General features: G+C 49.7%; 2 protein-coding genes across 5 annotated transcripts in view; one reads left to right on the forward strand and one right to left on the reverse strand.

Moving 5' to 3' along the window:
- Positions 1-18970, forward strand: part of NCAPD3 (non-SMC condensin II complex subunit D3) — a 60726-nt gene extending 41756 nt beyond the window's left edge. For 2 of the 3 annotated variants that reach the window (XM_016217389.2, XM_016217390.2), the window contains exons 23-35: positions 564-802; positions 1663-1742; positions 6382-6519; positions 7110-7243; positions 7482-7681; positions 9805-9915; positions 11815-11997; positions 12613-12779; positions 12970-13109; positions 14048-14125; positions 18153-18227; positions 18309-18369; positions 18454-18970. In XM_016217389.2, the coding sequence (XP_016072875.2) occupies positions 564-802; positions 1663-1742; positions 6382-6519; positions 7110-7243; positions 7482-7681; positions 9805-9915; positions 11815-11997; positions 12613-12779; positions 12970-13109; positions 14048-14125; positions 18153-18227; positions 18309-18369; positions 18454-18562 (1715 nt within the window). In that variant the 3' untranslated portion in view covers positions 18563-18970. Of the gene's footprint in view, positions 1-563; positions 803-1662; positions 1743-6381; positions 6520-7109; positions 7244-7481; positions 7682-9804; positions 9916-10870; positions 11391-11814; positions 11998-12612; positions 12780-12969; positions 13110-14047; positions 14126-18152; positions 18228-18308; positions 18370-18453 lie in introns of those variants that run through there. The other variant, XM_087828593.1, reaches the window with a different exon arrangement.
- A 659-nt stretch (positions 18971-19629) lies between these two features.
- JAM3 (junctional adhesion molecule 3) overlaps positions 19630-27690 on the reverse strand; it is a 73045-nt gene continuing 64984 nt past the window's right edge. For both annotated transcript variants that reach the window (XM_016217387.2, XM_016217388.2), the window contains exons 4-9: positions 25925-26077; positions 25271-25473; positions 24451-24550; positions 22915-23044; positions 22770-22824; positions 19630-22385 (exon numbers count right to left, since the gene is read on the reverse strand). In XM_016217387.2, the coding sequence (XP_016072873.1) occupies positions 22350-22385; positions 22770-22824; positions 22915-23044; positions 24451-24550; positions 25271-25473; positions 25925-26077 (677 nt within the window). In that variant the 3' untranslated portion in view covers positions 19630-22349. The remainder of the gene's footprint in view (positions 22386-22769; positions 22825-22914; positions 23045-24450; positions 24551-25270; positions 25474-25924; positions 26078-27690) is intronic.

Consider the following 27690-nt stretch of genomic DNA (forward strand, 5'->3'; position numbering starts at 1 on the left):
GTAAGTAGGTAACTCCAAAATTCAACTGTTGACTTTAAAAGGAAGATAATTTGCCCTGGCTAGTGTGGCTCAGTTGGTTGGAGCATTGTGCCGTGTATTCAAGGATCACGGGTTCAGTTCCTGGCCAGGGCACATATCTAGGTTGCGTGTTTGATCCCGGTCCCTGTTGGCGCACCTGTGGGAAGCACCTCATTGATGTTTCTCCACTCCCCCCCCCCCTTTGCTCTCCTTTCCCCTCTCTCTAAAAGTTGGTGAGTGTGTCCTTGGGTGAGGATTTAAAAATAAATAAAAAAATAAACAAATAAATGAAAGATAATTTTACTATAGGGAAGGAATATATATCTCATGATCCTGGAGGATGGGGGAGGTGTTTTTTCTTAAGGTATTTTGAATCTTCTAATATTTAGTATGGGTCTGTCTGCCTTTCATTTTTTTGTGATTGTTGACATGATGTTTTAACTTTGATTAAATAAAATTTATTGCAACATGTATCTGGGGAAAATGCAGGCCTCTGTGCCTAATTAGCATAGAATAGAGTCATGACTTACTCTCTTCTGTGACAGGTAAGCTGTGCTTACAGCACGAGGACCTTGCAAAGAAGAGCATCCCGGCCCTTGTGAGAGAGCTGGAGGTGTGCGATGACGTGGCTGTTCGCAACAATGTTGTCATTGTTATGTGTGATCTTTGTATCCGGTACACTGTCATGGTGGATAAGTACATCCCCAATATCGCCATGTGTCTGAAGGATTCAGATCCATTCATCCGAAAGCAAACTCTCATCTTGCTTACCAACCTCTTGCAGGTTCGTGGAGAATTAGACCTGTCATCCTCCCTCCAACATTGCTCTGGTTTAAGGGAATTTTTGGGTAGCGTAGGAGATGTGCTGCTCTGTAGCAGAATCCAAAAATAATTAGCCCCACCTTTGGTTTAAAATAATCATTCTTCTAATGTTCTGTACAGCTTTTTAAACAGATTGTTACTTCCTAATATTTGTTTTGGGCATTTGTTCAGATATCCTGTGAAGCAGCATAAATGTTCATTTTTGCAGATAAGCGCCTCGTAGAGAGAAAAGTACACTCAGGACACTAGTGGGTCTAGTTCCAGTTCTGTTGTTCTTGACTTTCAAACAGATTGGTGTTTCTCAGATAACAAATCTCCATTTGAAAATGAGAATTACAGTATTTCCCCTGGCCGTCTCACAGCTGCTCTGAGAGGCCAGTGGGACATTTCAGTGTGTGAAGGAGCCTCACAAGATGTAAAACTCTGCAGAGCATTAGGTACTTTTATTCACATTGAGAACACGTTTAGCCTATGAGGAGGGGAAAATAATATTTGGTTTTTAAAAAGAGGGCATTAACTGCTCTAGTATGTTCTGTATACTCGTTTCTTCATAATTATGTGTTTAAGGAAGGAACCAGTGTCACTCTGCCTTGTAAAACCACGTGCTGGGAATCAAAGAGCTGAGGCTCTTTTTTCTGCATATCCCTCCACTGCTCTGGGACTTGAGAGCTAGCTAACAGACTCCTGGGCCACAGGCAGACTGGAGTGGCTGGTGGGCGTGAAGTTAAACAATAGGAAGCTAACAGTTGGGTTTGTGACTGAATACTTTTAAGGTTCATATATTAAAAGTCCTTCATAATCGTGTCATTTCTCTTTGTGCAGGAAGAGTTTGTGAAATGGAAGGGCTCTCTGTTCTTCCGGTTTGTCAGCACTCTGATAGACTCACACCCAGACATCGCCAGGTAAATCCCTTCCCTCGAGTGTCAGGTAGCTAATGATTTACCTGACTTCTGGTCTGCGTTAGATCTTTCTTTAAAATTGATGTAGAGTTGAGTTATTTAGGATTCACTGAGCTTCTGGGCAGTTGTCAGAAAATTAGCAGATTTTTAAAATACTAAGCTATATAACAAAGCTTTATTTTGCATACAAGTTTAAGGGGAAAACACTGCATTCAGATTGACCATTAAATAATCTCAGCATTGACTACATTTGCTGACATTGGTCACTCTCCCTAAAGAAGTATGTGCTTTTTTCACAGTAAACTCTAGAATATCAGCCATTAACATTGACCTAACTTGGTCGATTTCTAGGCCAGTAAAATGTGAGTTTTGATAGAGTTCAGTTGCTTTTACGTGCAGAAATTTTAGGAAGAAATTCTAGGAACTAAGACGCAATTGCACAGCATGGAATAGAGTATGCAGATCACAAGGCTCCTTGGAAGTGGCTGTTTCCTGACCATTGGAAGGGAAAGAATTGCTTTGTCACTTCTTAATCCCTGTCACTCAGTAATTTTTTTAAAGATTTATTTTCAGAGATTGAAAACTGATCTTAGAGAATTTGTTAACCTGGATTACGTTGTATGAATAATTCTTTTTGAAGCAAATCTGCGTTTGGGAGATAGAGTATTGAATGCTGTGCAATAGCTGCCACTGTTGGGAAGAGGTCCTTGTAGGGCTCCTGAGCTATAAATAGCTCATAATAGCGGATTCCTCCGGTTCTAAATATGCTCACCGGTGGTGCTCTGAGTTCCCTGGGGCAATTTCCGCTTGGTTTCCTTTAGGTATAATTTTCCAAGGAGGAACATCTTACATAGTAAACTAGTAGAGGTTAATTAGTACTGTCTGGAGTCAGAAGCAAAAAGCTGATGTTATTTTTCTTTGTTTATATAATTAGGAAAGGGGCCAAGATAGCTGTGAGTGCCTCTTACCTTTACTCTGCTGCTCTCAGGGCTCTCTCTGTGATGTGTCGCCAGGAGCAGGCACAGTTAGATGTGCTTAGCAGGCTCTCAAATGATGAACCTGGGAGGTGAATTGGCTATTTAACTTGCAGTTCTGTTTTTCCCACTTTTGTCAGCTCCTGTACATATAAACTAAAAAGATCATTGATTAGTATGTAAAATGTACACAGAACTTGTATAGGTGATCAGAGCATGAATCAAAGAAATTAGAAGGACAGATAGATATTTACACTATAGTAAGAGTATCGGTGCCTTATAACATTTTAATATTTCCCCCTTAAATCTTTCCATTTTATGTGATTCTGGGTTTGTTTAAACCATGGTTCAAATGTGGACCATGATTTTCAGATTTGCTGTCATTTAAATGAGTCTGTTCCCCGGTTTTAGGCCATCGGTCAGGCCTGTATGCTTACATTAGACACATCACTTATTCCACATGTATCTGCTAATACTGATCTACCAAAAAGACTATCATGGCAGAGCCTATGGAATTTATTTTTGGTCCAAATGGATTTCCTGAAGATTCTGCCATGAGCAAATTTGCATGACATTTTTAATTGGTCATATGGTGATAAACCCAAAATGTGGGGGCTACAGAATTGTATGATATAGTTTTTCCTCTGCCCAATAGGAGATAGCTATGTAGTACTGAAGTCGCAGGGTGACAGCCAGATAATCAGTGGATTGTTTCCATTTAACTGGGTAAATGTTGCAGAAGCATTAGGAGGCAGGGGCCAGAGAGATTCAAGGCAAAAAAGTGACTAAAAGAATGGACCATTGAGATAGAAAAGGAAGTAGAGACAGAGATTGCTTGGTTTGGGAGAAAAGGAAGTCGTTGCCTGGCCGGCGTGGCTCAGTGGTTGAGCATTGACCTATGATCCAGGAGATTCTGGTTTGAGGGCTGTGAGGGAACCAGTATCCTTGGTGGAAAGTCAGCTCGCATCTATCAAGAGTAAGTAGAGCGCAGAGCTCGGAGCTGAGACTCAGTATAGGCCGGGAAGGAGACTTGAGAAGTGAGATCAAGAGGAAGTCAGCACAGCATGATAGATGTAGGGGCGTGATGGAGGTGAGGAGGGCTGGGGCTGGGTGCAACCAAGGGTGACAGGTACAGGAAATCACTTGCTTCAGGTTTCAGGTGAGATCCTGGTGTAGAGGGTCTGAGCCCAGTCCTAGTTGAGATAGAGAAGGTTAGGAATCCGTGCGCACTGGCAGCAGCCTTCATTCAGCAGGGACCCCCTTTGGAATAGAACCTGGGATGCACCTGAAAGAAGTCGGGTTTTATGTTTCCCGCAACATCTAAAAATGAATGTGAACACGCCGCTCTTCCCCTGTGGCCTCATGGGGCTGTTTGAAAGCTGGATTTAGATTCATAGTAAGAGAGGAATAATTTCTTTCCACGAGATTATTGCTTAGATTTCACTGGTCTTCCTTTTAATTAATGCTGGGTAAACTCTGGACAATATCCCTGAATTGGTGGTGTGATGATGTATGATTTCTGCTTGTTGTCCTGGGGGATAAGGAGCAATGAGAGAGGGTGGTGAGTCTTAACTTAGTCAGATTTCTTTAGAACTGTTGGAGTCTGTTCCAGGTACTGAACAGTGCCGCCTTCAGTCACTCGAAGGGAATGCTTCGGGAGGCATCTCTTAAAGTGCTAACTCCTTTTAACTTTTCAGCAGTGAAACAAAAAAATAGCTCCTCTTCCTCCTTTTATTGAGTGAGTAGGATCTGAGAATCTTAATCCAATCACAGCTGGATCTTGGCTCTGTGGGTCCTGATTGAGGCAGCAGCAGGGTTAGTGCTGCTTGGACCCACGGACTGTGGTTTCTGGCTTCTGGCGATGCAGAGAGCTCTCTGGGTCTGCTTTCAGCCCCGGGTGTAATTTATGTTACCACTGACTTTATTTGTGTAGCCTGTTAATTCACTAGGGAGCAGACCCAAGTATCCTGCTGCTTAGTTAATTCTGCCTGCGTGTGTTCTTGACCCCGACTCTAAGTAGATGAGCATTTGACAGTGAACTCAAGCTCCGAGCAACCTCTCTTCTTGCAGAAGAATTAGTGGATTCCATCTGATTATACATTTTCATATGAATGACTTCAGATCTCAGAAGAGAACTCAGGGAGCTGTGAGAAATGCTATGCGTGGGAGGTTAGCCATGATAAGTACTGCAGAAGGTAAAGTCTGGTAGCTCCTTTGGGGGATGCTTTATGCCTGTTGAGTGGTTTTCTCCATTCTTTGTCTCGATGGTTTACTGAAGTAACCCTGTTTAACAAGAACTTCATGAGGTGACCCTCTCTCCTTTCTAACCTGGGCTACTAAAAACATGGTGTGTGTAGAATATACTGACAGCTCTCAGGCCAAGCAGGTGCTGCTAGCTGCCTTAGTGCACTTCTCCTGAGGGGTTCCCTGTATTAAATAGGGTGTATTTGTTTTCTTTCATAATTAGGTCAGGCTGCTTCCTTATTTCCTAGGTTAATAGAGTGTCATGATTAGCAGCAGTATTTTTATCTAAGCTTATTTCAACCTCATGGTTTTTGAACTACCTTCTGAACTTTGATGTGTACTGTGACTACAATCTGACATGGATGTGAGCCTCAGGAGAAGCAGCAGTGGAGGCACACCTGTGACAGTCATCCTGCACACTGCCACCAGGAATGACACAGGAGAGACAGCAGGGAGGGCACACCTGTGGCCGTCCTCCTGCACTCTGCTCTGCAGCCAGGAGTGAAATGTTTGGCTGGTACTTGTCCCCACTCCTCTCCAGGTGGGAACTGACTGGTGCTGCTGTGTAGGTGGAGATTGCATTTAACTCTGAAATGAAATGGAAATGTTGATGTGGACAGTGTGAGTGGATCAAAGCCAGCCCTGCACCACCTTAGGTGACCCTTGAGCAGAAAGCAGTGCCTGGCATGGTCTCACCTGCTGCCATGATGAAACAGCTGTCAGGGAGCCTGCAGTTAACAGCCTGGCCTGGGAGACAGTTAGGTTTTGCCCTTCAGGTTGGCATGGTGCTCGTGACATCGGCGCCCCACTGTGTCGCACTGTGTGTGCTAGGTGCCTCTTCCATGCCTGAGCACAGGAGGAGGAGAGGGCCTAGGGTGGGTTGAGGGTCCAGAGCTCGGCAATAGTCAGTTGCTGTCTGTGGAAGGTACCTGCCCTGCTGACGCAAACTATGAAGCTCTTGTAATTAATCACAGTTCCTGAAAAAGTAGCAGTTACTAAAACTGGTTTTTGTTCATTATTGTGGGCAACAGACTTCAGGTAGGGGGCGAAGTTCATTTCCAGGCGGTCATTCTCATTGCATCGGCCTTAAGGACCATGGGCCTCTGCCCTGAAGAAGCGCTTGGGACCGGTTGGTTGTGTTTCCCAGTTTGAAGTGAGGCTGACTAATGACACCTTGTTAGAATTCTGAGAGGAGACTGCGTAGAGAAACCTCTATGCTGGCCCTGGAGTCAGAAAGGAAGCTGGTGGGCAGGATTGACAAACGAAGCTAAAGTCGGGTCTTGTTTTTGATGCGAATGCAGCTGTTCATTGGGATAGATTTGGTATCTATTACCCTAATTCACAGTTCCCCTCCGCTTTGCAGAGTTCTTGGTGTAATTTTAGTGGCTGTCCACAGATAGCCAATGGGTCTCCTTCTTTTGCAGTTTTGGGGAGTTTTGCCTCGCTCACCTGCTTCTGAAGAGGAATCCTGTCATGTTCTTCCAGCACTTCATTGAGTGTATTTTCCACTTTAATAACTATGAGAAGCACGAGAAGTACAACAAGTTCTCCCAGTCGGAGAGGTCAGTGAGACCTAGGGAGCGCTGGGTGAGGGCAGAGAGCCGGGTGAGAGCGGGGAGCTGGGTGAGAGTGGGAGAGCCAGGTGAGAGCGGAGAGCCTGGTGAGAGCGGGAGAGCTGGGTGAGAGCAGAGAGCTGGGTGAGGGCAGGGAGCTGGGTGAGGGCAGGGAGCTGGGTGAGAGCAGAGAGCTCGGTGAGAGCGGGAGAGCCGGGTGAGAGTGGAGAGCCCGGTGAGAGGAGAGCCAGGTGAGAGGGGAGAGCTCGGTGAGAGCGGGAGAGCCCGGTGAGAACGAAAGCTGGCTGAGAGCAGAGCTGGGTGAGAGGGGAGAGCCCGGTGAGAGCGAAAGCTGGCTGAGAGCAGAGCTGGGTGAGAGGGGAGAGCCGGATGAGAGTGGGGAGCCCGGTGAGAGTGCAGAATTCCAGGCCCCAGCCCACATCCTCCTGTGGGGCTGTTGCTCATCTTGGCAGGGCCATGCAAGAAACCTCACTGGAGCCAGTGGTCCTGGGGACATGCTGTGCTGCGCACTGGCTGGTGGCTGTGCGATGCTGTCTCCTTGCCCATGTGGTGTGGTGAAATTATCCTGTTTGCCACAGAGAGAAGCGTCTTTTTTCACTGAAGGGAAAGACAAACAAGGAGAAACGAATGAAAATCTACAAGTTTCTTCTAGAGCACTTCACAGACGAGCAGCGATTCAATATCACGTCCAAAATCTGCCTGAGTATTCTGGGTAGGCATGTTGTGTTGGGATAAAATGTCCATTTAGAAGTGAAATGCTGTGTTGCTAATGGTCTAGCGGATCTGGAGCAAATGGGACCCTGGCCCTATAGGAAGACCCCTTTTTGTCCTTCTTGGACACCACCTGTGCCCATGTAGACCCTTGGCAGCCGGACGTGCTCCCCTGGCTGTGACGCCACCTCCCTTCTGAGCCACTAACTCTCAGAGCCCATCTCTGTGCTCTCTCTCAGCGTGCTTCGCAGATGGCGTCCTGCCCCTGGACATGGAAGCCAGCGAGCTCCTCTCAGATACCTTCGAGGTCCTCAGCTCAAAGGAAATCAAGCTTCTGGCCATGAGATCAAAACCAGACAAGGACCTCCTCCTGGAAGAAGATGACATGGCCCTGGCAGATGTCGTCATGCAGGAAGCTCAGAAGAAGCTCATCTCACAGGTGAGTGTGCTCTCTAGGGAGGCTTGGTTGCACCCTCAGTACTGGTGGCCTGGTCAAGACCCCGATCTCATTCTCAGCAGTGGCCTGAGTTCTCCCAGGTGGTGATTGTGTGCCACCGTCTCGTGAATGTGAGCCCAGTCTACTTGCCGGCCTGGATGTCCCACTGCCTCTCAGATTTCTGTCCAAACTGAACTGCAGCCCTCTTCCTCTCTTCGTCACTCTCCTTTCCTGCAGCCTTTGTTGTAGAGAAGGGCCTGCCAGCACCCCATGCCTGAGTCTGGCAGGCCAGGTCCTGTTTCCTTCGGCCGAATTGGATTTGAATCACTTAGGGGCAGCTGATTGTGGTGGTTCTCTCCAGCCCAGGCTCTTGTTCCCAGCCGGGATCGCTGATTCCTGTTTCCCCCTGAGCCCTAAAGACTTCTGGACCCCCAGAATGGGGCTGTCTCGCTCCACGTGTCCATTTCAGCTTACAGGTCCGTCTCTCTCACAGCACTTCTGGCTCTGTGTTTGCGTGGCCTGCACCTCTTCTGCCAGTTTCCCAACATCCTTCTGTCTCCAGTTTCTTTCTGTTCCGGACTGTGCACCCCCTTGCTGTCAGAGCACATTTGATCACTTTAATCTCCTGCTTAAAACAGGCGAGAGGCAGACTGGCTGCAGGGGCAGCAGGGAGCTTTTGGGGCCGTGGACTGTGGGTGATGACCTAGATTGTAGTGCTGGTCACTCGTATGTACTTCTGCCAGCTCATTGAAGTGGTCACTTAACATGGCCAATTTTATTGTGTGTAAGTTACACCTCACTAACGGCATCTTTAATAAGTAGATTGGTGGCTTCCTGTCGTCTTCAGAACAAAATCCTGATTCTTCAAGGCATATAAAACTTACGTGTGCTCTGCCACTCCCCCCTTCCCTCTCTACATGCTCCCTGCTGCAAGATCTCTGTTCCAGAGAACTGTCCATCCCTCTGACGGGAGGTGCCTCCTGCCTCGGCCTTCACATGCTGCTGCTTCTGTCTGCAGTGCCCGTTCCCACCCTGTCTGCCTTTTTCCACATTTAATTCCTCCACATCCTAAGTATCATCTTTTCAAATATTTACCCCTTTCTATACTTACACTCCTATTTACCCCTTCCTTCCCAGGCATCCCTCTTCCATAAGTTCCTTGACACCCTGCTACATGGCACAGCAGGGCACACGTCAAAACACAGACTCTGGTCTGGTCCAAGGTGACTTGAAGACAAGAATTGCTGGCTTTCTTTCTGTATCCCCAGAGGTTAGCTTTGTGTCTGGTACAGAGAAGATGTTTGAAAATATTTGCTGAATGAATGCACTTAAGCCCCTACTGATACCATCTGCTTAGACTTGTATTTATTAAATTGTTTATTTCTCTACTATTGCCCTCCTGTTTCAGCAACTCTGATAAGGCTTTTTAGAAATGAGTGTTTTACAAGCAAGAAATGTATACTCATGACTTTAAATAAAAAAGACTGCTTTTCAGATTCAGAATGATGAATCTTACATGTGTGCCACTACAATGAATTCTTTTTAATTATACGAGATGAATGCAAAGCATTTGTAGTTAGTGATCATTCACGGTAAAGAATATGAAGCCTTGGTCCAGTCATGACTATGTGAATGCACAGCACTTTCTTAATAGATACAAAGTTACAGAGTGAGAGATTGACAGACAACTGACCGCCTTCACGCTTGGCCATTTGGGACCAGTGTCGTGTCACCAACAGGAATAAGCATGTCTCTGGGCATCCACCCATCCTGAAGGGAGGGTTTAGACGGAGGGGTGAATGTGGAGCCAGGGTCCAAGGTGGGTTTGTATGGAGGTTTGGAACTTTTCATCAAGTGACCCAACATATTTCTAGTTCCTTTTTCTTGTTTAGAAAATAAGAATACTGTTTATCTGTATCCTGCGTTGCCACCTTCCCTGGTTTTGACGTAACGCTCACAACGTCTCCAGGACAGCGGCGATGCGTCCTAACAGTTCCCAGGACCATAACCAAAAATCACAGGTAGACGCACGTGGTCTAGCTAGGTCTGCTAGACTCAGGAGCGAGATCAGGGAACGTCTGTCTCTCGGCCTCACGTGTCTGAAACGTGCCTGTGTGTTTCTGCAGGTTCAGAAGAGGAATTTCATAGAGAACGTCATTCCCATCATCGTCTCCCTGAAGACTGTGCTGGAAAAGAACAAGGTCCCAGCTCTGCGGGAGCTCATGCACTACCTCAGGGTACGATTGCACTGGTCCTCACCATGCCGCGGCTGCTTGGTCAAGGACTAGGACTGGAAATGCCTCAAGACCACGTCACATTGTCTAAAATAGACCAGCCAGCCAGGCCTCTGGCTGCTGGAGAGACGAGGAGTTTGCCCGGGTCCCACAGAAGGTGGCCCTTCTTTTGAGCAGTTGAGGGTGTGCGGAGCTGACCCACCGCTGAGCATGTGTCCTTGACCAGCCAGCCAGGTTCCGTTTGAGGACTTTCTCCATGGGGTCAAAAGCAAGGTCATCAGCTTAGTTCATTCTGGTGAGGGGAAACTGTCATCATGTTTCATTTAAGTCTCTGACTGACGAGTTAGGACATAGCTGCCCCATAGCAGCGGCTCTGGGGGCCACGGAAAGCCTGTCTGCGCAGCCAGGTGTGCGTCCTTGCAGTACAGACCGAGTGGTGCCGCAGACTGCTCTGGGAAAACTTCTGTCAGAAGTAAATGCAGCTTTATTTCCTTTCTCTGTTTACACTATGCTATTTTATTAAAACACGCTGAGAGCCCTGGCCAGCTTGGCTCCGTGGTTAGAACGTCAGCCTGTGGACTGAAGGGTCCCAGGTTCAATTCTGGCCAAGGGCACGTATGTACCTCTGTTGCAGGCCCGATCCCTGGCCCTGGTCAGGGCACATGGGAGGCAGCCAGTCGATGTGTCTCTCTCACATCAATGTTTCTCTCTCTCTCCCCCTCCCACTCTCTCTGAAAAGCAATGGAAAAAATCTCCTCGGGGGAGGATTAAAAAACAACAACAAAACCACTAAGAATTTTTTTCAAAAAGAGCTACAACAAAAATTACATTGAATATACTTCTTCAAATAGCTCTTTATCCTAAGGAAGTTAAGATGGGAATGATAGGCTCACTGTCTGGAAAAAAATGGGAGCTTCCAGTTACTTTTATATTTGTATTGCCCTGTATTAAACCTCAGAAAAGAAAAAACGGCTTAGCTCCTAAACAGACTGCTTAGACCTGAGGAAACCGAGAATCTCTCCTATTCTGAGCACACACCCAGGGGACGGCCACTGGGAAGCCGCCGGGTGGAGCAGCCGCCTCATCTTCAGTTGGTGCTGTTCGCGGCGGCAGCCTGTGCCGCCCCCTCGGTGGAGCAGTCTGTTCACTTCCTTCCCGTTGTGAGGACTACTTGGGGCCACGGTACATCTTTTCCTCCCCTCCAGCCCTGTTAGCCGAGGCGGTTTCTTCCTCCTAGCAAAGAGGCTGGTCCTAGCAACCCCCTTTAAGACCTGAGGATGTTCTTACCATGATATGGTGACAGGGTTTCCTGTCACATCTTCAGGAGAGGACACCAGTGGGACTGAGCCACGGCTGCAGTCCTCTGAGGAAGCCAGTGTGGACAGAGGGTCCTCTTTCAGGCGGCACTGCTCCATCCCTTGCTCCAGAGGCCTGTCTTAGCCACAACAGTGCCATGTGTCACCTACCCACATAACCTCTGAGTGAATTCCTAAAGGCGTTGGTGGGGACCCAGAGCCAAGCCAGACCACCCACATGCATCACTCCCCAAGGCCGGCCTGCAGGAGCAGTTCTGTGCCGTTGAAGTTCAGCTTTAGGCTAAGGTTGTGCGATTCCACGTCCTGTCTCCCATCAGCAACCTGGGAGATTACCTGTTAACTGGCAGAGCGACAGTCAGCTTCCTGAGCGATTGGAACTCTGATACTGCCTCCCATTCTGCTCCCTTGCTTATGTGGGCAAGTGCAGTTGGTGTGTCCTGGGAAGCCACTGTGTAATTAACTCGTTGGTTGCTGTAATAGAATAGTCCTCTCAGCAAAATAAGCCTTCCCTAATTTTTATTCATCAGGTTGTGTGGAGAGCTTATTACTCATCAGGAAGCACTAACGGTGCCTGCGTCTGTTTCAGGAGGTAATGCAGGATTACCGGGATGAGATCAAGGACTTCTTTGCAGTTGACAAGCAGCTGGCATCAGAACTCGAGTACGACATGAAGAAGTACAGCGAACAGCTAGCCCAGGAGCAGGAGCTGGCAAGACAGGCTGAAGCGAACAGGGTGACGGAAGGTGCTGATGGGGCCCGGGCCCTGCAGGTAGGTGAGCGGCTACCTTGAGGCTGGCCCTCCTCTGCAGCCTGCTCTGCGCACCCGTAAGCAGAGGCTGGTCTCAGTCAGGCTTTGGGATTGCTGCTCGTGGCTGCGCTTGTTATGTGGCAGACAGGGAGCTGGATCACGGAGGCTTCCCTACCCTCGAGGCCCTGCCACTCGAACTTGTCTGGAAAGTCCTTACCATATAGTTTGGGGAGATGTGCGAATGCCCAGCGAGCAGGTGGCACAGGCTCTCTGACCTTTGATCACAGGGGCCCACAGATAACTAGGTCTCCAGAGGCTGCTTGCTTGGCCTGCTGTCCTGCCAGCAGCCCCTCTGAGAACCTCCTGCAGCGCAGGGTGTCCTAGGGGAGCTGCTGCTCACTGTCAGGTGCGGTGTGCTCGCCTCACAGATTCCAGCGGACCTGCCGCCTTAGAAAAGATGACACGCTGATGTGCCCTTTTTCTCTGCGATGCACAGTAGCGTGTGGCAGTCTCATGCTGTTTCTGAGGACAGAGCTGTGCTTACTGGGGCCGACGTGTGTTAACGTCAACTCATGGACTTGCTCAGAGCTTATAGAGATTCCTTTTTGTGTGTTTTTTTCTTATCTTCTCTGACAGGTTGCTCCAGGTTTAGAAATAATGTCAGCTTCTGATGGCCAAGAAAATGCCTCTGTACCCCGGGGTGCGAACCAGCCCTCGAGACCCGAGTCAAGCACTGGCCAGGCAGCATCTCTGCCTCTTTCGGCTGAAGCGGGGCAGTTGAAGAGGCTCATGCCCAAAGCCAGGTGTGGAGCCCACAGAGCAGTCAGCTTGCCGGCCCCTGGGCATTTGCAGTATGAGTGTTCCTGTTGTTTCCACTATACTTCACTCTGTGCTCTTCCTGTTCAGGGTCGAAATGGGTGAGAGAAAAAATGGGTGGTACCTGCAGTGTTCTCAGGGTCTTGCTTTCTGCACGTCTCGGCATGTTCTCCACAGGTCCATGTCCCTGAGTACCATTGCGATCCTGAATTCCGTCAAGAAAGCCGTGGAGTCGAATAGCAGGCGTCGGAATCGGAGCATAGGAGTGCTGCCTTTCACCTTAAATTCTGAGAGCCTGGACAGAGCGCATAGTCGCAGTAAGTCCAAGGGGCTCCAGGGGCTCGGTGGTGATAGGTCTGGGGCTCCAGGAGCTCAGTGGTGGTAAGTCTGAGGGGCTCCAGAGACTCAGAGAACCACCGGTTGTCCATCTCACTCAGTGAATTTACAGATGAAACACAGAGCAAGCCTCCTCTCATTCCTTTTAAAATACTTTGTTTTACTATTTTTAAAATAAAAGGCTTTGGGGGCTTAGGATTATAGATAATAAAACGGCACATATTTGTGATAAAAGAGTTGGAAAAGATTGTGGAATAGAAAACTCACCCATAGTGGTGAGGTATTTATCTTTCTAGTCTTTCTACACTTCACACATGTGTGCTTGGTTTTATTTATAAAATTGTGATCTTAGTGCACATTCTGTTTTTTAACTTTTCAAACTTTCTCCCAATCACTGTGCAGATTGCATCACGTGGAAATACCACAATATTTATTACTGCCCTGTTTTGTATATGTAGGCATTTTCAGTTGTTTGAAATAACGTCACAATAAACATCCTGTACGACAGCCCTAGACATGCGTGATCTTTACGATTCATTCTCAGCACTCAGAGGCCCTGAATATTTAAAAACTTCCGCCCTCTGTACTTCCCGCCACATTCCGCTCCTGCCAGGGTGCACGAGTGTCTGTTTTCCTGCTTAGAAACACTGGTTTTATAATTTCCTGTTTTCTTTGTTGAGCTTTATAGACTAAAAATGGCTATGGTTTTAATTTTTATTTCTTTGAATCCTAGTGAGAGTGGACATTGTCTCTCCTGTTGGTCATCTTTTGCATCTTTCTGAATTACCTCTTTATAAGAACATTTTCTATGGGATATTAGCCTTATTGTGTAGCTTACAAATGCTGTTCCTCATTAGTTGCTTTGTTCTGTGACATTTTTGGGGTGTTTGAATGATGGAACTTTCTCATTGTATCCTAGCATCTTCCTACAGCCTGGAGCAGGAGGCCAGTGGAGCTGTTGACCCTGTAGCCAGACGAGCCATCAGCACCCCTGAGAGTAAGTAGCTGATGTGGGTGAGCTGGCTCCTCCTCACCCTCCCCTGCCGTCACTGCTGAAGTCCCAGGAAAACTCTTCCTGTTGTCAGAGTTCTCACTGGCTAAGGGCTCTCCTGACACTCAGCGGCACCGTAGTGCATTGTGTCAGACCAAATGTTTCGGGATAATTATAACAAGGATTCATCATTTATGACAACTGGACTGAGCCCCAGCAGAACTTCTAGGGCTCGCCCAGGTGCTCTGCCTGTGAGCTGGTCGCACTGTCCACAGCTCGCCCAGGTGCTCTGCCTGTGAGCTGGTCGCACTGTCCACAGCTCGCCCAGGTGCTCTGCCTGTGAGCTGGTCGCACTGTCCACAGCTCGCCCAGGTGCTCTGCCTGTGAGCTGGTCGCACTGTCCACAGCTCGCCCAGGTGCTCTGCCTGTGAGCTGGTCGCACTGTCCACAGCTCGCCCAGGTGCTCTGCCTGTGAGCTGGTCGCACTGTCCACAGCTCGCCCAGGTGCTCTGCCTGTGAGCTGGTCGCACTGTCCACAGCTCGCCCAGGTGCTCTGCCTGTGAGCTGGTCGCACTGTCCACAGCTCGCCCAGGTGCTCTGCCTGTGAGCTGGTCGCACTGCCCACAGCTCGCCCTGCCCACAGCTCGCCCAGGTGCTCTGCCTGTGAGCTGGTCACACTGCCCACAGCCGGGAGGTGTCCTCGTCCACAGACGGGGAGGCCAAGGTGCAGGTTCCTTGTGTAACTGCTCTGGGCAGCACAGTTCTTACCGTTCCAGACCCAACACCCCGCCCTCCTGCCTAACTCCCCAGGTTGGTCGAGTTGCTCAGCCACGTGCTTTGTAGCTGTGGGATGTATGTCGCTGAATTCCAATCCTGAGCAAACAGACTTGAGAGGCAGCTGCACCTCAAGGAGTCCCTGTCCGCTGTGCGGAGAGCCCGTGTTCCCATGTCTGCTGGGTGGTTCTGTCATGTCCTATTCCTTCCTTTTAATTCAAAGGGGAAATGAGTTAGAAGTGCAGCGTATTTTCCCCATTGCTTTGTTTTATAGCTTCTTATTGTCTCAAACTGTCCCCTATAAAAACCATAATTTTGAGAAAATAATTACAGTGTGAAGAAATTCTCGACAAAATCTGTAGTGTAGTTTGCACGTGTCTCCGCCTGCCCCCAACCTGGTCTCCCACCTCCTGCACCCCAGCCGTAGGCGGTCCTCTCTGAGTGTCTGCGCGAGCCCTGCTCTGCCCTGACACAGGGCTTGCACGTGACGTGTCCTCAACCCAGAACGTGCCCTTCCTGGTACCACCTCGGCACCCTTCCGACTGGATTAGGTGCCTCATTCTCAGCAGCACTCACCACACTTCTCAACAATTGTCTGTCCTTGCTGTTCCTAAGCTGCTATTTTCTCCACTGTCCCTGCCCCCCAGTGCCTGGGCCACGATAGTGTGGACCGATGTTGGTCTGTGGTTAGCGGAATGGCATAGCTGGCCTGAGCTCAGGTTTCTCATGCAGGTTCCTGTGTTGCTTCTACAGCCTTTTCTTTCGGTACTAATCTTGGGAATATATTATGATGTGGAGCCACGAAATATCGAGCCATTCGGTTAGTCGAGCTACGCACCTACTATGTCTGGTTATTGTCTTGGTCCTATTATCTGTGAGGCTGTGATCTCTCAGAATATTTGCCAGGTGATTGATAATTTTCACCCAAGTCCACCTTATAAGGGGGATAAATGGATGAATACACCTCCCCCCAGATGACAACTGAGTCATGACAGCTTTCATCATTAAAAGCAGTAATTTTGAGTTCCTGTGTATTGAACAGGTGTAATGTTATGTATGTGAAAAGTCAACCTCTTTCACACAAAACAGTTTTCTGTATGTTCTGTTCCTGGCCCAGGGGCACCAGGTGCTTCTGTTCAGACAGAAAAGAGGAGATGGCCTCTCAGTTTATCTCTGCGCATCCCATGAGGCACGCTCGGCACCAGTGGTCTCCTGGCTGCGTTTTCCTCAAGTGAGACCTGACTTGCTGCACTAGTGCTGCTGAGGTTTTGTGTGGAGCAGGTGCCCCAGGCTTGCTTTCTCTGGGCTCTTGGCTGTAAACTCCTGGGGGTCTCATTCTGCAAAGAAGAAAGGCTTGGAGAAGGGTCTCCTGTTAGCTCTCCTTCCTGCGAGAATTACTCATTTAAGACAGCTCCATTGCTCTTTCTCTGTAGTTTATCCATACAAATTCTCTTGACAGTTCTTAAGTGGGGTGACTGTCAGGAGGTGGTCTCCGCTCTACAAACCAACGGGAAAAGTGCTGCCCAGCTCCTGTCCTGGCACCCTGTGTACTCGGGGTTAATGGTGTGGATTTGCCAAATGGAAATGAGTAATTTTCAGAGCTGGATTTTAAAAATCCTTGAGGGGTTTAACAAGTGCTTCCTGCTGTCACTTGGGCAGCAGAGGTGCTCCTGCCTTTGATTGTCAGGGTCTGCAAGTGTGTGGGGGACTCGGAGCTACTGCAGCAGTGCTGCTGTGAAGGTCAGAGGCCTCCAGACAGGAACAGGAATGTGTGTGGTGGGGTGGGGGCTTCGGTGAGGCACAAGCAGAGACCTCCCAGGAATGGGAATGGGCAGAACTGAGCTGTTTGAGTGGCAGTGGCTGGAGTAGCTTGGGCACTCAGCACTGCAGACACACAAGACACACAGCACTGCGGGCACAGCACTGTGGACGCGCTGATGGACTTTAAAACCTAGACTAGAAAGGTCTGGCTGGTACTCCTCAGGGTACAGTATAAGGGGGAAACCTAAAAACTGTGCAGCCTGCGTCATGTGTGTGCTTGCAGAAGGGACGGCAGGTTCTGAGAACGGTTGGCAGCCACACAGGCTCCCTTCTGACCAGTGTGACAGCAGAGGGGACAGCAGGCTCTGACAGGACAGTCGGCAGCCACACAGGCTCCCTTCTGACCAGTGTGACAGCAGCTCATGCAAAATGGTACAGACACAAAGTAGGAAGAAGTCACAGGAGTGTCACCACCCAGATGTCAAAAGAAGGAACAGGATGGTGTAGCTGGATCAAGGAGAGCACTTCGGGCAGGAGGGCCTGTGTGGACCCAGGTGTGACACAGCAGGGTTGCTTAGAGAACGGTGACAGTCGGGTGCCAGGGGCCCACAGCTGGTGCCTGTGTGGGTTTTGTGAAGGTGGCTGGGCCAGGTGCAGGGCTGAGGCCAGCTCAGACTGAGGCTGGATTGTTGGCCCCTAACCACTGAGCCACTAGGATCCTTCAGCAGGGCAGAGACCTCACCAGATCTTCAAACCAGTTTACCTCTAAGTGACACAGGGTCTCATAGCTAATAAATGACAGCAGTTGCTCACACATCTCCAGCACTTACCTTGACCAAGTACTGTGCTGAGGACTCGACTCAGCGTCAGTGATCTCACTTAATCCTGATATTTGTATCCCATTTTAGAGGTAAAGACACTTGGGGTTCCCAGAGCCGTTCCCACAACTAGGAAGACAGAGCCAGAATTCACACTGAGCCTGACTGTCTGTGTCCCCCACCCCCCCTCCGCCTCCTGAGGGTGAATGGAGGGGAGGCCGGAAGGGAGAGCAAGGGCAAGGCGAGAGCGGGAGGGGACGTACGCAGGCAGGAGCGGGTCAGCTGCTGGCGGCGTGGGGGCTGGCGCTGCGTGGCATTGCCGGCGTGGACAGGGCTGATGGGATGAGCACGCGGGGAGGTGCAACAGGAAACCTGGGACTCAGGAGGGCGGTCCGACATGGAGTTGGGGGTTCCTGGCATATGGCCGTAACTAGACATGGGGTGGGTGCTCAGGCACCAGCAAAGCAGCCCAAGGAGGGGGGTAGTCGGAGAACGGAAGTCAGGACCACGCCGGAGGAAGGTGGAAGCTTCAACAGCATCAGGTCCTACAAAAAGGTCAAGTAAACTGAGGGCTGACCCATAGGGCTGCTGGTCTGACAGTGGCCCTGTGACCGACTCCGTTACGGACCTTGCTCAGGTGGCTTGACTTGCTGTAACCCTGCTGTTTTCCCTTCACTCAGAGACCATCGGTGACGTCACGTTTGAGGCGGGAGTCAGCTACATTGGCACGCCGCGGACCCCTTTTCCTGGCAGAGGCAAGTGCCCTTCCTGTGGGGTGCATTAGGCATCTGGGGTTCTGCGGAGTCTGATTTTGTTTGTGTTTGACTCCTTTTCAGAGAAAACTGAAGCCCAGAATCAAGGAAACGACATTTTATGTTTATCATTGCCTGATAAACCGTAAGTTGAGCAAGCGTTCCTTTTATGGTGGCTTTTGTCGGTTGTTTCTTAGTTGCAGAATGAGTGCGTCTTCTCCTCCCCTAGGCCTCCGCAGCCTCCACAGTGGAATGTGAAGTCTCCCGCCAGAAATAAAGACAGCGCGGTCCCCAGCAGGAGGTCGCTCCGAAAGACCCCCCTGAAAACAGCTAACTGAACCGGTGCTCAGGGCGTGTGGGCAGGGGGGCTCGGAAAGACGGGGTTCTGCATGTGGACAGCAGGGACACTTTCACTGTGTAACACCAGCGCTTGTCCTGAAGTATGTGGTAAAAAATTGTAAAATAATAGAGAAATGCCTTAGCTAGTTAATGTTTTAACTTCAGTCCATTTGAAAGTACCGGGTCCATTCTGATGAGGTGCATTCTAGTCCTTAAGGAACACAAGGCATTGGCTTCTTTCATGTAAACCCAGCCTCTGTCAGCTGATTTGAATTCTTTATAGTAGTTTCCCGTGTGTAATGACAAGATATTGACTATAGTATTTTTCTATTCTTATTTATGAACTGCACATTTTTTAAAAAGTGTACAGCTTTCTAAAACAGTAATAAAGGTTAAGCATAAATACAGCCTTGAAGTAGTCTATTGCAGTAGAATTTTTCTATTTTTAGAACAGGGCTCTTATTGGTAGTCATTTTAATTTACATAAAATATTTAAGAATAGGGAAAAAAACAACCACAAATCTTTCCTGTTAGGTAAAAGAAAAGAATGACTTTGCCCTGGCTGGTTTGGCTCAGTGGTTAGAGCGTCAGCCTGCAGACCAAAGGGTCCTGGGTTCGATTTCAGTCCAGGGCACGTACCTTCCTTGCAGGCTCCATTCCTGGCCCCCGTCAGGGCACATGTGGAGGCAGCCAGTCGATGTGTCTCTCTCACATCCATGTTTCTCTCTCCCTCTCTCTCCCACTCTCTTTGAAAAGCAGTGGAATGAATATCCTCGGGTGAGGATTTTTTTTTAAAAGACTGTCTTTAAGGTTCAGTTCCTCTGTCCCCCTATGTCCCCAGACAGACGCTGTCTGCCTCCTGGCAGCAGATGTCCCTGAGTGTATAAATATAGTCCTGCTGATGAAAAACTGGGCCGTGTCCCTTTCCCTGAGTGGCGCTAATGCTGATCTGTGTCACTGGTCTGCTGAGGACTCTCCCGCAAGGGGGTGGCTTTAGCCTCTTCTTTTGGCACCACCAGGTAACCTTAAAACACACTTGTCTGTTTTCACCAAGAATGACCAGAAATTCAGTTGGTTCACTTTTTAATCCCAGTACTACAGATGCAAAAGCACAGGGTTACTGGGACAGTGTTTCTCATACGAGCGTGGTAGTTGGGTTTGAGGGGCAGAATGTCCTTGTGGCCCACCCCACAACTCTCCGAATGGGGACCGTGACGTGCAGATACGTCATCAGAGTGGGAGCCAGAGCCGCTCCTGAGGGAACACTCCATTAGCTGGCAGCCTCTCTGAGTGCTCATCTGAGCAAAACGCTGGAAGGAAGGGTAAACCCAACATGAGAGGAAATGAGAACTAATGAGGCGAAGTGGGTTTTTTTTAAAAGTCTTTATAAACTAGGTTTAACAAATAGTGATTTGGGGGGGGTGTTAGTACACGTCTGCCACTCCTGTGCACAGCAACAGCCACACCCAAGGCCACACAGCCTGTACACTGGTCTCAAGCCCTCAGTCACATTTGCACTTGAAAATGTGAAGTTTCTTTCCTGTCTACATTTTTACAGTAACAGGCAACTGCTTCCCAGGCTCCACACTTCATTTCTCTCTCCCGTAACCCAGTTCACATGGCACCAGGGTAGGTTTTAGGGCATAAGAGGAGGTAATAAGGCTGCCCTTTAGTTGCGACAACCAAGATCAAGGCCAGAGTGCTGATCCCCAAGAATTAGAGAAAGGGGAAGCCATCCCTTTCTACCAAGAGGCGAAGATGAAGGGACAGTCCTAATGCTACACTCAAGACACAGATGCAAAAGAAGAGAGGCACCATTAGGCAAGTATGAAGAGCTGCCAGCTGCTGCCAGCCACCCCGGGCAAGCATTTCACGTAACAGAAAAGTCAACATAAGTCTCAGATCTTCACTTTAAAAAACCCTCAAAGTATAAAAAATTAAGACACTTAAAGTTAATCCCAAGGTGACTGTTCTATATGAACCCTCCCCTCTGAGCACACAAAGGAACCCAGGCTTCCTCTGCGCAGGTCCTTGTTCAGGTCACGGGAACAGCAGTTCCCTGAGGCAGCCCTGCTCCAAAAGCAGGAAGCCTTTGACTGTTTCTACTGTCACCACAATGTGGCAGTGTCTGGGATACATGGAAACTTTAAAATCAGAATCAGGACGCAGCCTTTGATTCAGGCGCGTGACTCCTCTCCATCGGCTTTGGCCGGCTGCAGGGCGGGGGCCCAGCTCTGCTGCCAAGTGAGCAGAGCCCGCGTGTCTGTGCCGACTTCATGGCAAAGAGGAAGAGCGGAATTCATTCTCTTTAAAAATACAGTTGACAGACTTGATTCAAAACTGCCTTTGGCCCTGGACAGTGTTATGAACACACAAATAAGTTAAATAAATCTGAAAACCAAATAGCAGTAGCTTGTTTCTTGAGCCATCCACACCAGCAAGGGCTGTGGCTCAGGAACCCAGTGGCGGGGAAGCCCCAGGAAGCAGGCCACCTTCCTGAAGGGACACCTCAGAACTGACCAGGGTTGAGCCAAGTGCCTGTGGCACATGAACACCACCCTGAAGCAGTTGGCAGCCAGGGCCACAGTGCAGGCATCGTGGAGGTGGGCAGGCCAGCCTCAGGGTTAGCCAATGCCCCAGGAGCTGACGGACATGGTTGGCACGTGTATGCCTGACAGCTTCTGGGTGGTCCTTGGCCACAGGCAGTTAGTAATCTGCGGAAGAGGCCATTCACAGCTAACCTAAGAGCTCCTTGTGTTTCTTTGGAGAGGTGACAGGCAGACTCTGACATTACTTAACTGGAATTTCTGAAGGTTCCCTAAGCAACAGAGGTCTGCTGTACTGATGGCGTGAGTTCTCTGTGGAAAACGCTGAAGCCCTTGTGGCGAGGACTGTCCCAGCAGCCGCCTGCGGACGCCCTGGGTTAAGATACTCTTGATATTGACATTGTTCAGTGTAACACGAGTAGCTTGGAACTCCTACTGTGAGTTGAACTTTTTTTTAAAAAAAATAGGTTATTCAACATTGTATGACAACATATTTACAGTTTAAATAGAAATTTTCTTTTCCATAACCAAAATACATGTTTAGCAAAAATTTAGAATGTCAAATTCTACAAAATAAACTCCCATAGAAAAGCAGATGTTATTTTAGTACCATTTCACATTTAGGCTGAGGGAGGTTTTCCTTTCCGAAGCCCTCTGTGGACAAGCAGGCTCCCACAGCTAAGCAGGCCCCTCTGCCAGCAGGCAGTTTACCTTCTGATGGGGGTGGTTTTATAAATGCTGGTCCAAAAGGGTTCTCCCAGGCGGACACGACCACACTGATGGAAATGCCTTTCAGAAGAGCGGTGCAGGGCAGCCCAGGCCACTGAGACGGGGTCACTGGAGAAAAGCCTCTGTCTGGACGCACAGACTTGAACTGCAGCTGCAGGCTTCATGCTGGGTTTCTGCTCCCGCGTCACCCTCGCATGTGCGCCCTGGTTTCTCAGGCCCCGGCACCCAGCAGAGTCCGTGAGCAAGAGCCTCAGTCCCCCTCCCTCTTGGCTGGAGGCAGCCTCAGTGAACTCACTCAGTTCTTTTCCTTGTGATGACTGAGCCCATCTTGAGGAAAATCCTTTTATTCATGTGGCTTGTTAAAAGGTAGGGAAGGAGTAGCGGTCAACTTTGGCAAAACGAAAAGCTTTTGCACGGGTGTGTAGCTGTCCAAGTGCACTTCCTCCGAGCTGCTCTCTAGAGGAGGTTCTAGTAGAGGTATTGCATGTGCTCTCAGCCACACTGGCCCGTCTCAGATCACAAACGACGACTTGTGTCTGAAGTCGCCCTGCAAGGCCAACACACAGTTAGATACGACCACCCTCTGCCCATCGAGGGGGTTGGCATCACAAGGAAAACAACTGGTGGGAAACGGAAAGTGGTGGTCGAGCCAAATGCACCATTTCCCTGATGAAGAAACTGGCAAAGCAAAGCAAACTGAGGGCTCTGAGTGAGCAAGCAGCACCATCGAAAGCCGGCAGCCGTGGCCTTAGCATGTACGCACATTACCATGTGGGGCTGGAGAGCTCAGCCTCTGGAATGGGACTTGGAGATGTTTTTTCCTATGGGACCTGCCCACTGGGTTTCCAAGAAGGAATGTCACTCCCCCTGCTGGGAACCCCTCGACTCCTGGGCTCCCGAAAGGACCCCTGTTCTGCTCCCTCACTCCTACCTCCTCGCCTGTCCTGATGTAGTTGACTCCGTCGGGCCTCCCTGGACTCTTGTAGCTGAAACAGAGAAGAGAGCAGTGCAGGGATTGCTGGTTATCATATTAATGCCAACGTGCGCTTTATTTTTTTCACAAGAGGCAGGCTCACCTTTCCGCATTCTGCTTGTTGTTGACGAAGTAGCCGCGTCTGTACGCACAGCAGATGCCCACTGTTATCAGGGTCAGCACGGCGAGGACAACCAGCACCCCGCCGATGATCCCGCCCACGTTCAGGTCGTCTGGAGGAGAGGACACATGATCTGTTCACACAAAACACCTGGGCCTCCTCCCTGCCCCTCGGCTGCCCCAGCCAGGAGAACATTCGGAAACTTCCGAGCACACAGGGCACGGTGATCCCTGTTCTCACCTGTGAAAGTGCTGAGCCCGCCATGGCTCAAATGCTGCCATACTTAGTACTGTATTAAAAGGGGCCTGGCATTTATCAAAGGCTTAAAGTCCCCCCACTGAATCCCTGAAAATACTGCTAAAGGGGGAAGATATGCTATAAAGGCGTAACTAGGAGCCGCGAGTCTGAAGAAAAATCCCTAGTTTTCAGGGCTTCCCCGTGCTGTGGATTATTTGGGGGAAGAGAGCTCGTTTCAAGCAGTAAAAAGCATGAGGCAGAATATGAGTTTCACTCCATGGGATGCCTGGCCTCGTGTCAATAAGACCCCTCCGCGGAAACCCCAACCCTTTTCTCAGTTCCAGGTGGCGGGCAAAGGAGCCCAGTCACGCGCAGTGTGTGGCCACCAAGGACTGTTTCCTTTGTGCAAACGGAACACAGTAGAAAGGTGCAGAGGATATGGCGACGAGAGGAAGCGGAAAACTCCCCCTGGCCCTGCTGTAGTGATTCTCACTATGAGTGCACATTTAAAATCCAACATGAAACTTTTAAAATCTCAGTTCCCAAGCTCCATCCCTAGAGATTCAGCAGGTCTGGAGCAGAGCCCCGGAGTCTTCCTCCTGCCCTGGAGCAAAGCTTCCCAAACTGACAGCTGAGCAGAACCACCTGGAATGCTGTTTTACACGCAGCATTTCCTGACCTCAAGACCGTCCACATGTGTGGGGCAGGGCCCTGGAGTCTGAACAGAAACCGTGGTCCCAAATGATTCTCAGGATCAGGCAAGTTTGGAAACACTGCTCTGGGGGTGGCTGCAGGAGGGAGGCGGGAGGAGCTCAGAGTTCCCTGCAAGCTTCTGACAGGCCCACCTACCCCCATCCCGGCTCTGCACCTCGAGGCGGCATCACCACCCAGCCGGGTAATTCCGGGGCTGAACTGCATTGCAGCTTTCTGCCACCTGGTTACGGGGGGGGGGGGTTCCTGAAGACTACACCACCTTACATTTTCATCAATTACAAAGGAATGGAGCTTATTACACTCAGCTGAAAGTGCTGTAACTGGCCATTTCCAGCACCAAGCTCTGGAAAGTGTCTGAGGAGGTGAGCACAGTGCAGGGACTGCCTGGTCACGCAACTGTTACCCAGCCTGCTCATCCTGCCTCTGCACCCACGTGGGTCTTGGCGGATCTAGTCATCTGTCTACAGGAGAAAGCAGGACAGTGTCTACACTGATGGTCTGACACCAAATTTAAAACATTTGTCACCTGCCAGCCTTCAGAGGAAATCTTTTCAGAAAGAAACTCACAGACTTCCATCTCCTGCGCCGCACACTTGGCCGAGCCCGCGTCATTGGACGCGATGCAGTGATACCGCCCGGAGTCTCCCTTGTGAACGGAGTTGAAAACCTGGCTCAGGGATGACAAGGAAACAAGGCCAATCAGCAGGGAGACCCCCAAGAGGCTGCGGGAGTAGAGGCTGTCCCCCTGCCAACACGCTGTCCTAAACAGGGACAAGTGTCCGCTCATCGCTCCCGGTTCCCCTTGGGCTTCACGTCACCGTCTAGGCTCTTTCCTGGCGTCCTCTCCTGACTCTCACCTAAGCGCTCCCCGGAAGGGCAGCGGATTCCCTAGCAACGCCCAGGATAAAATGCTGAGCTTGACTTTCACTCAGGAAACGGGGCAGACCAGACACAGAGGGCCCTGGCAGCCTGCGGCCATGCTCCGTCTCTACCGGCCGCCACCAGGACCCCGAGGTGCAGCAGGAGCTGGATGACCGGCCGGCGGCGGGCTCTCGCTGTGCACAGCCGCCCGCACTCACCTCCCCACCAACACTTACCCGCAAATACTTCATTTGTTTCCCTAGGAGATACAGGTTTTTTATCGTAACTACAATACTATTATCATGCCTAAAGCAATTAACAATTTTAATATCAAATACGCAGCCCGTGACCAAACTTCTCTGACCGTCTCATGAGTCTACGGGTGCTGATTCAAACCACACCTTTCCCGAGTCTCCCGGGCGGTCAGCTCCCACTGTGGAGGTTCGTTCTCTCCCTAACTGCTCTCTGCACACAGGTTTCCGTGCCCCAGCAAAGCCGCCTCCATCCTCACTCTCAGAGGTCTTACCAGAGTGCCCGTCTCCGGGTTCACGAGGAAGGAAGAGTTCTGGAACCGGGGGTTGGCCCTGGAGTCCCTGGGCAGGGGCGCGTCATTGCGGTACCAGCTGTATCGGGAGCGGGGGAAGCCCTCCTCCTCCTGGCAGCGCAGCGTGGCCGCCTTGCCCACAGGCACAGCCTTCGGCACTCTGCACACTGGAGGTACTGGCTTCACTGCAGGAGAAACAGGCTGGCGCTTGAAACCAGCAGCACAGCTACAGTCTCCTTACTGATCCCACAGTAAAGCCGCTCCCCAAACAAGAAAGCCCACCAAGGGCCTCCGCACACTGCCGTCCACGGTCACCCCTGCAGACTGTGGCCTGCCTCCAGAAATCTGCCCTGTGGCTCCCTGCCCCCAGTACAATCCCACAGCATGTTCCCAAGGCCTCCACCTCCGAGGAGCACCTCCCACAGCTGGTGGAGGGAAGTGGCTGAAGCTCCACTTCCCTTCTCACCTTCCCCCCAACTCGTGCAGTCTCTGGTCTCAGTTCCCCACCCCTCCCCAAGTCATGTGACGCCTCAGGGATGTAGCTACAGAGGGAAAGTAAGAGTTGATCTCTCCCCCCCCAATATACAGATTCATGAGGCTGAGAGGGGAGCATATCTTAGCTTCACAAATCCCTACCTTGCACAATTAACTCAATGACAATCTCGTCCATTTCTTTGCGGTCGTTTCGAGCCACCACCTCACAGCGATAAAGAGCGGAGTCCTTCCGGGTCACATTCCAGATCTTTAGAGAGGTTTGCCCCAACAGTTCCGCACGGCCTGCCAAGTCCCCTGTAGAAAAGAAGACACAGGCACTAAGAGACTCTCTCAAGGTATCTCTACTGCTCGAAGAAGGCGGTTTCTGGGGCCAGCACTGGACACCTCAGTGAGAAGATGGCAGACCAGCTCCCTTTCTGTTCCTCTACGACAAAGGTGCGTGCTAAGGACACCGAGCACCAACACAGCCCCTGGTGTAAGGGGACTTGTTATATGCGTCTGTCTTTAAAGCATGGACGTTATTTCCTTCTCACCATTTTCATCAGGATTCCCAACTGAAACAGAAAAAAATTAAACAACATTAAAGAAACCCAGCATTCCACAAATAGTGTGGGACCACTGGAAACTCATGCAAAGAATGAAGCTGGAATCTACCTCACACCATATACATCAGAGACCTTACTGAAGAGCTAAAACTATGAAACTCTCAGGAAAACAACACAGACCTAAGACGCCATGGCCTTGGGCCAGGCAATGACGTCTGACATGATACCAAAAGAGCAAGCACACACACAGTTACAGTCACCTCCACTGGACTTTCATAAAAAATTAAAGACCTGTGCTTCAAAGCCAGTGAAAACACAATCTACTGAATGGGAGAAAATATTTGCAAATTGTGTACCTGACAGAAGACTAGTGTCCAGGGTACAGGTGCACCTTGTAAACCACCGTAGTGGAGTAACACAAAAAAGCAAGTTGCAATCTTTTTGTTGGGGGGTCTTGCCTTTAATTTGTAAACATGCAACATCTGTGGAGTGCTGTGAGACGCAGTGCCTGTGCACAAAGAACATGCAACTCAACAATAAATACACAAATAACCTGGTTAAAATGAACAAGGGATTTGAAGAGACATTTTCAGGCCTCCAAACGGCCAATAAGAACATGAAAAGACACTCAGCATCTTTAGTCATCAGGGAAATGTAAATCAAAACCATGGTGAGAGACCACTTCACACCCACCGGGCTGACTAGAATCAAAAAGATGGACAATCACAAGTGTTGGTGAGGATGTGGGGAGGTAAACTGCTGAAGGAAATAAAATGGTACAGCCACTTTGGAAAACAATTTGGCAGCTTCTTTAAAAAAACTATACATGCAACTACCATATGACCCAGCAATTGTACTCTTGGTCATTTATCCCCAAGAAATGAAAACTTAAGTCCATACAAAAACCTGTACATGAATGTACGTAGCAGCTTTGCTGACAGCAGCCGAAAAGGAAAATAACTCCAATACGCATCCGCTGATGCTGATGGATGGGTTTAAAGATGTGGCCCATCTACGACGAAATATTACTGACCCATATTTTATAAGAGGAAGTTCTGACACAGGCCACAGCATGGACTAGCCTTAAAAACACCACACTGGGTAAAGAAGTCAGTCACAAAGGGCCACGTAGTGTATGATCCACATATATGAAGCGTCCAGAACAGGCAACTCCACAGAGAAGGCAGGTTGGTGGTGGCCAGGAGGTGGGTAGAGGAGATGGGGAGTCACTGCTAAGGGGTACAGGGCTTCTTTTAGGGCCAGTGAAAATACTCTGGAATCTGGGAGTAATGATGGTACACATCTTTGCTAAACTATTAACCACCACTGAGGTATATGCCTTAAAAAGTGAGCTTTATACTA

The sequence above is a fragment of the Miniopterus natalensis genome, chromosome 20, assembly GCF_054644295.1.
Source record: "Miniopterus natalensis isolate mMinNat1 chromosome 20, mMinNat1.hap1, whole genome shotgun sequence".
Lineage (NCBI taxonomy): Eukaryota > Metazoa > Chordata > Mammalia > Chiroptera > Miniopteridae > Miniopterus > Miniopterus natalensis.